Below are 13,299 nucleotides of genomic sequence, written 5' to 3'. Positions count from 1 at the left end.
TAATTTAGAAATTACTTTTGTATTTGAAACAATTTTTCTCATTACTTCTCAAAGAGATGCTCATGTTTAAAAAATGTTTGCATATACCAAGACAACATGTTCATGAATATATTTTTTATATTATTATATGTAAAAAATGTTCATGTATTTTTAAAAAGGTGTTCACATTTTTTTAGTTGTTAATGTTTCTCAAAACAAGCCTTTGTGCCAAATCCCGAAGAAAGCTCAAAGTGTTGTTTGATGAGGTAAAGGCTGCTCAACCCAATAATGCCTAGCTAGTCTTTTTTGCTCATCAAATAATATTCATGTGGTAGAGTAACACAAGGAAAAGATGAAAAATAATAAGGAAAAATGTAAGTAAATAGAGAAATAAAAAAATAAAAAAAAAGAATTTTGGTTCTATCCTTTTGGTACATATTCATTTGTTAGTTCAAGCGTCGAATTGCTCTTGGGTGAGTTTTGATTAGCAAGAGTTGTGTATTGTGGGTGAACAAAGCTTTTCATCTCCAATTAAATAATGAGCTGACAATTGACGCACGCTCAGCTACGATTGCGATCACTATTTCGTTTGAGCTTCAGGGACAGATTTGCTTTGCTAGTGAAGTTGAATATGGAATCTGAAACAAACAACAATTTCGTTTGAGATTCAGGGACTAGATTCTGCTTTGTCAGTGAAGTTAAAACAAACAACTAGTTTGAACTAGCTTTGCCAGTGAAGCTGAATCTGGATTTGAGCCATTTCAGTGCAATTGCCTAAAGCACATCAAAGTGTACTTCGGTGGTAAAACTGATTCCGCAGGCCATAGAATCAGGTTTGCCAGTGAAGCGAATCCACATATGATTCGAATACAATCAAAGTTGAAACAAACATGGCCTAAGAAATAAGAAACACGACAAGGCCGGTCATGGCAATGACAAATTTCGAAGTTCTCGAATCAAACATGTTGCATGATTCACATGGTTTTAAAAAGAAAAATAGAAGGAAACTATTTTTTCTAAAATTTATTTTGGCGAGAAAATGGAGGGAAAAATATTATTTTAGATAAAGAACAGACTTGTTAGGTGCATGCTAAACTCGATCTTTCGGCAAGCCTGGATGTAAAACAGGTGATCAAAGCATCATCAGCTGGGGCTCTTTATCCTCAGCCCTGAATTGCTTCTCTTGTTGATAACAACCGTGAAGCCTTTTCACGGCTATAGTGGTCGAATCATTTAGTGACCCCTTGAACACAGAACCAAAACCACCTGCCCCAATCTTCTCCGAGAAATCTCTAGTTGCACGCCGCAAATCGCTGTATCTGAATGAAACAAGCCCACTACCACCATGGATTTTGTCTAATGTTTCACTGTACCTTTTGTTCCTCCTGGTCCTGCGTAGCACTACGATGAGTACCAAGATACCCAGAGCGTTGAGGCCTGCACCAATGGCACCTAAAATGATAACTACATTGTTGTTTTTCCGAGTCCGGAACTCTTTTGCCGCGAGGCGGATGTGAAGAATTTCGCCATCACCGCTGGAAGCACCATCAATCTGGTGGTGTTGTTTTACATTCAGCAATCCACCATGCCACATAGAACAGCCACCACTTCCAAAGGTATATGCACTGCAAGAGCAGTTGCTCAGACAGACCTGCTCGCATTCGACTGCGCTGGAGTGGTCATATCTGAAGGCCATTATGAGCAAATTGGGCTTTTCTCAGCAGTGGATCACCACAGTAATGGGTATGGTTTCTTCAGTATCCTTTTCTGTTCTTTTTAATGGTGAGAAGCTCGAGTCTTTCAGACCTACCAGAGGAATCCGACAGGGAGACCCAATCTCCCCCTACTTATTCTTGATTGCAGTAGAGGGCATTTCATGCCTCCTGAAATCCAGATCACAGTCATCACTTGCAGGTATTAAGGTGGCCCCAACAGCCCCATCCATAAACCACCTTTTGTTTGCAGATGACAGCATGTTGCTCTTTAAGGCTAGTGTAGAGGGTTCGGTTGCAGTGTCAAACCTATTGGAGATTTATTGCAATGCTTCAGGACAGCGTATAAATAATGACAAATCATCAATCTTCTCTCTGCGGCAGCCGCCGGAGAGGCTCGACATGTTCCACATGATCCTGCACTCCGTCTGGCTCAGGAGGCTCAACTTCAGACTCGGCCACTAGCCAGTTCAGACTTCAGATCACTGATAATAGTAGACAGAAATTTAGAACACCCGGACTGGCGAATGATCCCCCCTCCTCCCTCCCCGGCAAGCGAAGCTGCCTCTCAGATCTCGTTCCTTCTCTCGTTTCTTCCCCCGCCGCCGAGCTAGCTCCACAGGAAGACGGAGGAGAAAATGTCACGCGGCGACCGCGGATGACTCCTCTGTCTCTCTTTCTGGAGATGCTTGCTTTCGAAGCCCACATGTGTCTGTCCTTTTGTGCGAGCGGATGGGCCATCTGGTACAGTTCCCCCCTAGCCCAAGTAGGCGATCGCGGTCCCTTATGTCTATAAAACACTGCCAGATAATGTGGCCCCTAATATTTTTCGTTCCGTGTAGCACACATCCCAATGAATATGGACGTCCAGGATAGCAGTACCCGGGTGCGTAAGCTCACCTGAATGATTTCGCATGTATCACTCGTGTGAGCCAGGGAGCTGCATATTGTTGAGGGCCGCTAGGAGAGCTGGGTCGATCGCCGAGCTTGAGGACGTTGACGGCCGCATGGAGAGGTTTTGGTTGTTGGTGCCATAAGCAGGGTACGCCTGCGGAGCCATTGGTGTTGGTGGGCGGGAACCAAGTAGACCTTGTGTAGGAGCTTGCCATGGGCGAGGCTGCCATGGCGTCTGAGGCTGCTGCCATGGGACGACAGAGTGCTGCTGCTGAAGCAGGTTGGCGCGCGTAGGAGCACCGGTCCAGGGGTTGAACTGCCACGGGTTGTCGCTGCGACCGCGTCCACGTCCGCCGCGTCCACTACCGCGACCGCCGCGGCGGCCGCCGCGGTTGTTGTAATTGGTGAAGCTTGTGTTGCTAGAGACCTGGCCACGTCCGCCCCCCGTAGCCAGAGGAGGGAGCGTGCTCGCCAGTCGCGCCCCCGGAGCCGGAAGGAGGAGCGCGTTCGTAGAGAACGCTGTTGCCGCTTGCCCAGAGCGCCGTGGACGCGGTGTTTTTGGCGTCGGTCTTCTTCTGATTCTCCTCCAGGATTAGTGCTGAGCGCGTCTGCAGGAACGTGGGGAAGGGAACCTGAAATGGAAGAAAAGAGCGGAGATGTGCAAAGTTGTCGTTGAGGCCGCGGAGGAGGGTGAGGACGAGTGTTTCATCGCTGATCGGTTGGCCAACGTCCACAAGCGCATCCGCGAGAGCCTTGAGTTTGGTGCAGTAGTCGCTGATCGTCATGTCGCCTTGCGGGGTATTACGGAACTCCGCCTCGAGCTGGATCGCCCGATGTTTCTTGTTGTCGCGGAAGAGGTTCTCGATGGCGTCCCAGATGGTGCGCGCCGAAGATCCAGGGCGCATGACGATGCCGAGAAGATCGGCGGAGATGGAGCCATAGATCCAGGAGAGGACCGTATAATCATCGCGGCCCCAATCAGAGGTGGGCGAGGTGTCGGAGGGTGTAGCACCGTCCTTGCTGACGACATGGGAGGTGAGGCCATAGCGGCCAAGGGCGACAAGGAACAGCTCGCGCCAGTTGGTGTAGTTGGAGGCAGCGAGGTCTAGGGTAATGGGAACATGGATTTTGATGGAGGTGGCGTAGGTGGAAGGGCTAGGTGCTGAGGTTGCGTTTGCTTTGCCGGTGTCGGTGGCTTGTTGATTGAGCTGGGTCTCGCGGGCGTCAAGAGCGTTGGCACGCTCGTTCAGCTCTTTTTCCTTGGCGGCGATCTCTTTGGGAGTCATGGTGATGGAGGTTCAAGGCTAGGGTTTGGAGAATACGAGGTTGGAAGAGGAGGGAGGCTAAGGATCGAGGGTCAAGCTGATACCATGTAAGATAACAGTATCGGGCTGCAATTGCACGCCTCGATTGATTTCATTGATCAACATATATACACGTACAGACTTGCAATACAAGTTAGCTTAGCTAGGTCGGTTTGAACTATACATGGAAACCGACAGTCTATCACGATCCTGTCATTCTATCCTACTCGGACATGTTGCCGTATTCTCATCTAACACCCCTGAAAGTTTGACCCTTCGAAATTGGACTATTTACATCACCAAACAGTAACAAACAATTTGCACTGAGAGGGCAGTAAGAACATCAGAAAACATCTGTTAATTTGCCACTGGTTTTCATCCACTAGTGGCAGTAACACGTCCACTCAAAAGACAATCAATAGCCTCCCTTGGTTAGTCTCAAAACTAGCCCATTTTCAGTTTGTTAAATTCAGGCAAGTACTCCCTCCATCCCAAATTAAGACTCAACTTTGTACTAGCTTTAGTACAAAATTTAGTCACTTGTATTGGTGTTCCTGTCTCTGCTGTATTGGTGTTGCCCATTGTCAACTTATTTTAGGTTCAGGAAACTGGCAAACAAAAATATTTTAGGTTCATGAGCAGTAGTATTATATTCTAGGAAGACGAGATGACGTCGCTGCCATGCCCATTGGTCGTGCAGCTCATCACTAAGTTAAGCCTAACACCCGATCCTAGATCGCCAATGGAACATCTTTTCCCTCCACTAGTTAATTTGATGGTTGTACTTGAATAGCTACTTAACTTCACAATGCTTTTCTGGCAAGAACCACCTACGTTCCTGCTACATCTGCAGTCTCTCTCTGCAACTGCAAGCTCGCCTTCTCCTCATCTTTGTTTTCACCGCAATCTTCCACCTACACATCGGTGTGACAAGCTCTGCTACGACAGACACCATCTCAGCTCGCCAACCACTTGGCAGCGGCAACAAGCTCGTCTCCCGGAACGACAGGTACGCGCTTGGCTTCTTCGAGACTGGTACATGGACATATATGTTAGACCAGGTGAATGCAAGCCACCGTTAACGGCCGTTCGCGGTCGCCGTCTCCCACTTGCCATGTGGCCCTGACTGGTGGGGCCGGGACATCAGGGTTCACTGTTAAAACGCGGTCAATTGATCGGTTAGTGCTTTCTGCAACGTGGTTACTGAAAATCGGTGTTTTCAGCAAACCTTTATGAAAATGGTGGTTTTTGGCAGCAATTGTGATGATACATGGGCATATATGTGGATAGAAAGCTCACAATTGCAATTATAACATGCTGCCATCTTGAAATTGTATGAAGGGCTTCACCGTGAGATCACCAGAGGACTGGGAGCTAGATGATCGAACCAGCGGGTGCTTGAGAAATGCTCCATTAGACTGTAGTAGCAACAGAAGTGCAAGCTCAACAGACAAGTTCCACTCTGCCATGTGTGAGATAGTTGTGAGAATAGCATCGCAAGCATTCATTGCTAATTGCTATGAAAATTCTCAAATTCCCTTATAACAAAAGGTTCTCAAATCAATATACTTGCCTGCTGTATCATTTCAAACCATGTCTATAGCAGGTTAGGTGCTAGAGTAAATAAATGGGTTAGGCGAGTTCAGTTTAAAGAAGAAGAAAATGGTTACCAGGTCAGGTGCATGCTGAATTTGATCTTCCGGCGATAGCTTCAAGTAGCTTAGGCATCGGAGGGGTGTCGACTTCAACAAGACCCTCAAGAATCTGGACTACCTTGCCCATCGTTGGCCGTTCAAACTCCCTGTCCTGAATGCACCAACAGGCAACCTTGCAAGCCCTTTCAACCTCGTCGATGATGACATCACCGTTTAACCTATCATCCACGAAGCTCGTGACATTTCCCTCGAGAAGCTTGCGTGCCACCTGGATGGGGAAATAAACAATGCCATCACCACTGCTGCCGCATTCTCCGTTCGCGTTCATCCTCCCCGATATGATCTCCAGTAGCACCATCCCATATCCATACACATCGACTTTGGGTGTGATAGCCACTCCACTGATCCATTCAGGGGCAAGGTACCCAATTGTGCCCCTGGTTGTGGTCATGACCCGGCTAAAATCCCTTGTCAGAAGCTTTGCCATCCCAAAGTCAGCAATCTTAGGAACAAACAATGCGTCCAGAAGTATGTTTTGCGGCTTTATATCACAGTGTATGATGTAGTCCAGGCAGCTCTCGTGCAAGTATGCCAGCCCCCTCGCAACTCCAAGAGCTATTTGGTATCTGGTTCTCCAATTCAGAGTTTTGGCACTGCTCCTGAACAGATGGGCATCAAGGGAACTATTTGGCATGTGTTCATAGACAAGAAGCTTCTTGTCGCCCTCACAACAAAAACCAACTATTTTGACTAAATTTGTATGGTGGAGGATTCCAATTGAACTCACCTCAGCCCTGAATTGCTTCTCTTGTTGATAACAACCGTGAAGCCTTTTCACGGCTATAGTGGTCGAATCATTTAGTGACCCCTTGAACACAGAACCAAAACCACCTGCCCCAATCTTCTCCGAGAAATCTCTAGTTGCACGCCGCAAATCGCTGTATCTGAATGAAACAAGCCCACTACCACCATGGATTTTGTCTAATGTTTCACTGTACCTTTTGTTCCTCCTGGTCCTGCGTAGCACTACGATGAGTACCAAGATACCCAGAGCGTTGAGGCCTGCACCAATGGCACCTAAAATGATAACTACATTGTTGTTTTTCCGAGTCCGGAACTCTTTTGCCGCGAGGCGGATGTGAAGAATTTCGCCATCACCGCTGGAAGCACCATCAATCTGGTGGTGTTGTTTTACATTCAGCAATCCACCATGCCACATAGAACAGCCACCACTTCCAAAGGTATATGCACTGCAAGAGCAGTTGCTCAGACAGACCTGCTCGCATTCGACTGCGCTGGCGACATGTCCAACGGCGCTGTGGGGATTATAGGGCAATCTGACGGACGGCATGGTGTAGAACATGTCAGCCATGCCAACCATGGTGCCGCTGCTAATGCTAGCACAATTCAGCTGAGTGTTCCTCCTGCATCCGCTCGTGCTCCGATCATCAAGGTCCCAATCCTCAGGCGAACCCACGGAGAATCCCTTCATGCAGCTGCACCGCGTCGGCGCGTTGTCGTCGCAGACCGTAAATGGCCCGCAGGCGGCGTGTACCTCGCACTGCGCGGTGGGGTGGGTGTAGACCGTCGCCCAGTTCTGCGTAGCCTCGTGCCAGGCCAACACCTTCCTCTGCCCGGACACGTCCAGGAAGCTGTACATGGTGATCGTTTCGTCGAGCAGGTGGTAGGCGAAGGACACCTCCCGGTCGTCGTTGACGAACGTGAAGCCAAACAGGTGGCGGGCGGTCATCCCCGGCACCGAGCTGAAGTACCCGCCGTTCCACTCCCCGCTGGACCAGTACGGCACGGACGAGTCCCACAGCATCTGGACGACGCCGCTGCGGCCCAGCTCCATGGAGTAGAGGCCCAGAGCCTGGTCGATCCGGTTCTTGCTGGAGACGAGGCGGCGGCTCCGGCCGGTGACCTTGTCCAGCCCGATGGTGGCGCCGGGGAGCAGAGTGTCCGTGGGGTGGTCGAAGCTCTGCCACAGCACGTCGGAGGCGCTGCGCAGGACGAGGTTCCCGGTGTCCAGGAGAAGGAGGACCGTCCTGTTGTTGCTGGCTGTGGCGGCGGCTTGGGTGGACCAGGCGACTTTGCCGTGGTCCACGATGACGAGGTTGCCGTCGCCGGAGATCGTGAGCTCCGGGGAGGCGGCGCCTGTCACCGGGCTGCCTCCCCTGTTGGCTACCCACACCGAGGTCAGCTTGGGAACACGGTTGAACCATATGCGTAACTGAGTGCTGTTGCCGCCGGAGCCGGAGGGTTTGCTGTCGCTGCCTGGGATCTGGATGAAGCCGAGCGCGAACTTGCCGCCGCTGGAGACGAGCTTGTCGCCGCCGGCGAGCAACTGGCCTGGCGAGAGGGAGTACGTCTCCGTGGACGCGGAGCTCGCGGGAGCGTGTAGGGCGCAGAGCAGGGCGAGCAGGACGGGGAGAGGCATGGCGAGGCGAGAGCTGTTGAGGTGAGGACGGTGCGTGGGGATTGAATTGTCAATGGGACGCGGGACAGACATCCGCTCTGCTCGGGTTGGACGGATGCTCACGAGTCTTTTTTTGAGGATTGACTTCATCGGTGAAAATGGCAGTTGGCAACTTGTGCTGCCCTTTTGGGCTGTTCGCGGAACGCTCCTTTTTTTCATAGCGTATGTGCGTGTGATTATGTAGGTATGTGTATGTAAACATTTTCGTTTATACGGTGTTAACTTTAAAAAAATTACTACATCCTTCATCTCATAATGTAAGACGTTTTTTCACACTACACTGGAGTCAAAAAACATCTTAAATTGTGGGATAGAGAAAGTACCTTTGTATCAAAATGTCAGCCGCTTTTTTATTTTGTATAGGGCATAAAAAATGCCCTATATTTAGTTACAGAGGGAGTATAATGAAACTTTTCTCCGATGGTCTGCTATTTGTTTTCCAAAAAACATGTCATGCAATGAATCTCGACGTCATGGAATCGATGACAATTTTACGGCTTGTTCCTCTCTTGGCGGAGCTCGACCGGCATATAGAAGCAGGAGAGGCACGGCCAACGAACGAGGTGTTCATGTCAGAACAATGTCTGGGATGCGAAACATCGGGGAGCTCAGGTTGGAATATTATATGATTGTTTGTGTGTTTTTTGTTTTGGATGAATTTAGCTTAGCCACAAGAATAGGGTAAAACCCCATAAGAAGGCTCAAGGGAATGAAATGGCATTACTAAGTGGCCAAGATGGCCACATGAATATGGTAAAAACCCTGAACAAAGGTCAAAGGGGAAAATATAACAGAAAACAAAGAAAAAAAAGTAATTGTGTCCCAACCCCAATAATGTAACCAATATGATAACCGAGGCTACAAAAAATAATAATATGATAACCAAGTCTACTTAAAGTTGTACCAACAAAATAGAAGGTTAGTGGAAGACGGCCGGATTGAGCATGATTAGCAAGTGGACGTGGCCGAGAAACACATTTGATCAGACTCACAACTGGGCTCCTCCTCCTCTGATGGATCTTGGTCGCCGGATGATGGTGTTGGAGCTGGAATGGTTCTTCGTGACAACACATGCAACACAAGTTATTCATCGTGCAAGGAACTTTTTTCTTGCAGAGATGCAATGGAGGATGAGTTCTGTGCATGTATGGAGGGTTTATCCTTAGCGATTCAACGATCAATTCTTTCTATTTTGCTAGAGGTAGACTCTGTCTCTGTGGTGAACATTTTCAAGAATGAAGATGTGGATAGATTAGTGCTTTGCTTTTTCAGTAGCAGAGATCAAACACTTGCTTTCCCTCTGCAAAACTTGTATAGCTCATGTTAAGTGCAGCCAAAATGTTGTTAGTGATTCTTTGACAAACTTTGCTAGAACCGAGAAAAGAATTGTGGTTTAGTTGGGCTCAGGACCGCCAGAGGCAGTAGACCTTTGCAAAGTTGATTGTAATATGACCGGTGATTGAGTAATACAAGTGTTTACCCGAAAAAAAGCACATTTGACTACGGTTGTGAAAATGAGTGGAACTTGGACTAGGGCATCTTCGAGGTCCTCGGCTAAATGGGCGATTGAGGATGGCACCTAAGGAGTGTATCCGTTTGTCTGGTATTTGTCTATTTTACTCCCTCTATTTTTCATATAATACGGTCACTTCATATCACTAATTTTATCAACAAAATGTAAGTTATAGGTCACAAAAAATATGTTATTGGATGCGCATTTCAAAGAACTTTCCGATGAGTTCTGGAGAGCTTGGCACTTGAGGAATGATTTAATCTTTGGTAAGGGAATGGAATCCATCCCAGCCTCGATGAGTTTTGTCGAAAATTATTGGGCATCTTTCTCGTCTTGTCATGCTAAAATGCAGGTGGAGATATGCAGTAAAGGGAAGCAAGTGGAGCTGGATCTTCAGCCAACCAATAACATTGAGAGGAAGGTTACTCTTTGGAGGCCACCTACCCCAGACGTCTGCAAGATTAATGTCGACGCAAGTTTTGTAGAGGCCATTGAAGCTGCGAGCGTGGGGGTGGTTGTTAGAAATCACTGTGGACAAGTGATCCTATCCTCCTGGGATTATATTGGTGCTTGCTATAGCGTCACGGAAGCGGAACTTAGAGCGTCCCTGTCCGGCCTATATATTGGTATGACACTAGACATGCCCGTCATTTGGAAACTGGCTGTTCCTTTGTGGCCTCCGTTTTTGGAAAAGATTATACGGACAGATCATCCCTTGTTCATCTAAAGAAGGAAGCTGTAGATTTCTCAAAGTTGTTGGTGAGTTTACAGATTTCTAAGACCAACAGGAGGGCTAATATAGTGGCTCATCAGATTGCAAAGTTTAGTTTTGATAATAGATCTGATGGTTTTCTTTTTCATTCCGTTCCGCCCTGCGTGGCAAAGTTTGTTATGAATGATTGTACGAACATTTTAAGTTAATTAATACATGGTGTTTTTTTTAAAAAAAAACTTTCCGATGGATTATTTTTATAAATTTTATTCTTCACATAGCTACTTCAAACAGTTTTATCATTAATCATTAATTTCGTCAACAATTTGGAAATTCAAGCACAAAGCTACACACAGAGTTCAAATACATAGCTACAATTTACACACTTCGTAGCTAAAACACGTGCTACAATCATCTAGACATTGAAGTGCATAAAGTATAGATGAGCAATGCTACACCTACGGGCAAGCTATGAAAACATTATGTATGACCACCGGGACACCTTGTTGAATTTGGGGGAATGAGTGGTTAATTAGGAGGCCCGGTTAATTAGACAAGTAAAAACAGGACAAGCCAGCACGTAACTTCAATACGTAGAAATTAATTCTTATGTAAGTCTAGCATTTTCGAATATAGATAGTGAGAACTAGAAAAAACTTGTTTCTGGTAGAGAGGGCATAACGCCTTGCAGAGAGCTAGTGTTTGCTGCCCACCACTTCGATGACAGCGTCCACCCCCCTCTCCGGTGTCCCTATTGAACGATAGTTTCTTCAGGGACTGCGTCCAGATCTCAGGTTCAGACATGAGCTCCTCACCGTTGTCGCTGGTGGTGCCTCCCCTATCGTCGGCCCTACAATCCATCATCGTGCCCCCACCGGATCCTTGAGCAAGAGGACCCCTCAATCGCAGGAGTCATGGAGGCAACGCCGACCATTCCATCCTCTCTCGACACCCCGTCCCAAACCCAGACTCCTCCACGAATTGCAAGGTTTGTGCTACAACTGTTTATTGTCGGATCACATGTCGGCCTTCTGCACGAACGTGGTTCATTGTCTGAGGTATAAGAAGGAAGATTACCAAGCCGAGTCGTGCAAACGGTCGTGGTTTCCATGTCCCACATCTCATTTGGCGGCTCCGGCATAGGGTGCGCAGGTGTGAGGTGGCTCGCTGATACCTCCTTTTATTGATCCGGTAATGGAACAGAAAAGTGTATCCCGCACCTATTTCCCAAGAGGTGACCCTGAGTTATCGAACACACGAGAGGAAGATTACCTTGAAGCGATGGTCTCTAGCAAGCTTTTGCCAAAGTGTCAAATTCAGCTTTTGGCCGGAGCAAGCAAATAGTGAGTCAAACACTTATAATAAAAAAGGTACGGGTATGAGGTCTTAATGTTTACAACCTCGTATTTGCACGCGGATCAAATAGGATATTAATTTATGCGCTGGAAGTCACCCATCGAGATGTGCTTGTTACAGATCGAAGTGGGGAATGTGTCCAAATAACATCTTGACCAGCATGAGTCCTGCATCAAGAATAAGTTGTCCTACCGCAAGCCCTACCTATCGCGCAGGGTTGTCTCGATAATTAAGTAATGAAATCAGACAAGAGCTTTGGACGTTTAATGACTACACCTTATTATTCCCAATGATATGATCCATGTTACCCTACTGAACCTTACTATCGTGGATTTGTCACGACAGATGTCCTAGCAAAAGGACTTAGGTGTGGAGCCATTGCAACGTAGTTAGCTTGAAGGGGTTGAATGGGAACGAGAGACACAAAGGGTTTACCCAGGTTCGGCCCCTCTCACTGAGGTAAAAGCCTACTCCTGCTTTTAGTAGTATTGCTTGAGTCTCGATTACCAGGGAGCGAATACGCTTGACCTAGTTCTCGATTACTTGTTTCTTGAGTTAACCCACCGCCGGGTCACCTTTATATACATAGGCCGAGACCCGGAGGCTTACAGAGTCCCGGCCGACTCACACAACGTGACCGGCTCAGTTTCTAATTAATTAAGTCTTACAGAGCAAGTCTTCATACGGCACTTCACAGACCCAGGTCTTGGGCCTTCACTAGGCCTGCCTCCAAGAGCCACCGTCTTCGTGCTTCTCCTTGGGCCTCTTTGAACCTTCTTCATGTTAAACCTCCAACGGTGTAACCCGGCCCCTCCTGGGCGGGTCACACCTCGGAGATATATCCCCAACATTAGGCCCCAGGTTGATTTGAACTTGTTCATATCAATCTTCACTGTCTAAAAAATATGCATCAGTGCCGAATCTTTAGCAGACCGCTATAACCCACCATGACGTCACATAAACAGAACCATTGTAACCCGCCATGACCTCATGTGCGTTAATTCTGCACAAGACCCAGGGTATCTCAACGGATCTCTATCTTAATGGACTTCCCGAAAGTCGAGGCGCCCGCACGGTTAACATAATCATTTTACCTCCTCGATTTCCGCACATGCCATCTTATCATCTCCTTATAAATAGGGACAGGGGCCTTCCTTTTCATTTTTACCCCTGCCTCTGCCTCTTCTTCCTCCTCGCGACGACCGACCCCACCGGAGCTCCGCCGCCCCCGCCGACTGCATCAACCTGGCCGCTGCATCAACCTGATCTCGACTATTAGCATCACTAGGTACCCATCTCCCTTTAATTCCAATCTGCATTAGGGTTCACCTAGTTCTTCGGTGTTCATCGAAGTTCATCAAGCTCATTCGTAGTTCATCTATCATGTTACTTAGTCGAGCCCAGATGCGATGCTGAAGTCACACTTTGATTACTTTCGTATCTGCTATCAACCACAGATTTATTCCCTTCTGTTGAGATTCACTCCCCAACATAGTAGTTCGTCCTCAGTGTTTTAGGTTTAATAATTTCCACCTGTTTTTTGAACTGCCGTAGATCTTAAATTGTAGGCAGAATCTGTGAAACTTGTTTGCCTAGCACTTAGTGAAATTTCATTCAATTCCAGATCTGTAATTGCCTACTTGACCACTGTTGTATGGGCGGCTCAAAGGATACCTTGTAACCCTACAAGTGCTA

At 47.5% G+C, this 13,299-nt stretch overlaps 1 protein-coding gene across 2 annotated transcripts; it reads right to left on the bottom strand.

Annotated features, from left to right (window-relative positions):
• Window positions 1–1,300: 1,300 nt before the first annotated feature.
• On the bottom strand, window positions 1,301–8,087 carry LOC123053278 (G-type lectin S-receptor-like serine/threonine-protein kinase At2g19130). 2 transcript variants are annotated; one of them, XR_006425519.1, is made up of 3 exons: window positions 5,560–8,087; window positions 5,189–5,351; window positions 1,301–5,042 (listed from the first exon to the last, which is right to left on the bottom strand). XR_006425519.1 is itself a non-coding variant. In XM_044476734.1 (2 exons), exon 1 carries the CDS (start codon window positions 8,054–8,056, stop codon window positions 5,564–5,566), a length of 2,493 nt encoding a protein of 830 aa, XP_044332669.1. In that variant the 5' UTR covers window positions 8,057–8,087; the 3' UTR covers window positions 5,051–5,351; window positions 5,560–5,563. The 2 variants fall into 2 exon arrangements, 1 of the variants encoding a protein (XP_044332669.1); XM_044476734.1 differs by lacking the exon at window positions 1,301–5,042 and having other exon boundaries at window positions 5,051–5,351.
• Between the last annotated feature and the right edge of the window lie 5,212 nt (window positions 8,088–13,299).

The sequence above is a fragment of the Triticum aestivum genome, chromosome 2D (assembly GCF_018294505.1).
Source record: "Triticum aestivum cultivar Chinese Spring chromosome 2D, IWGSC CS RefSeq v2.1, whole genome shotgun sequence".
NCBI lineage: Eukaryota > Viridiplantae > Streptophyta > Magnoliopsida > Poales > Poaceae > Triticum > Triticum aestivum.
Note: the sequence above shows the minus strand (reverse complement) of the source record. Positions and strands in the feature narration are given on the sequence as shown.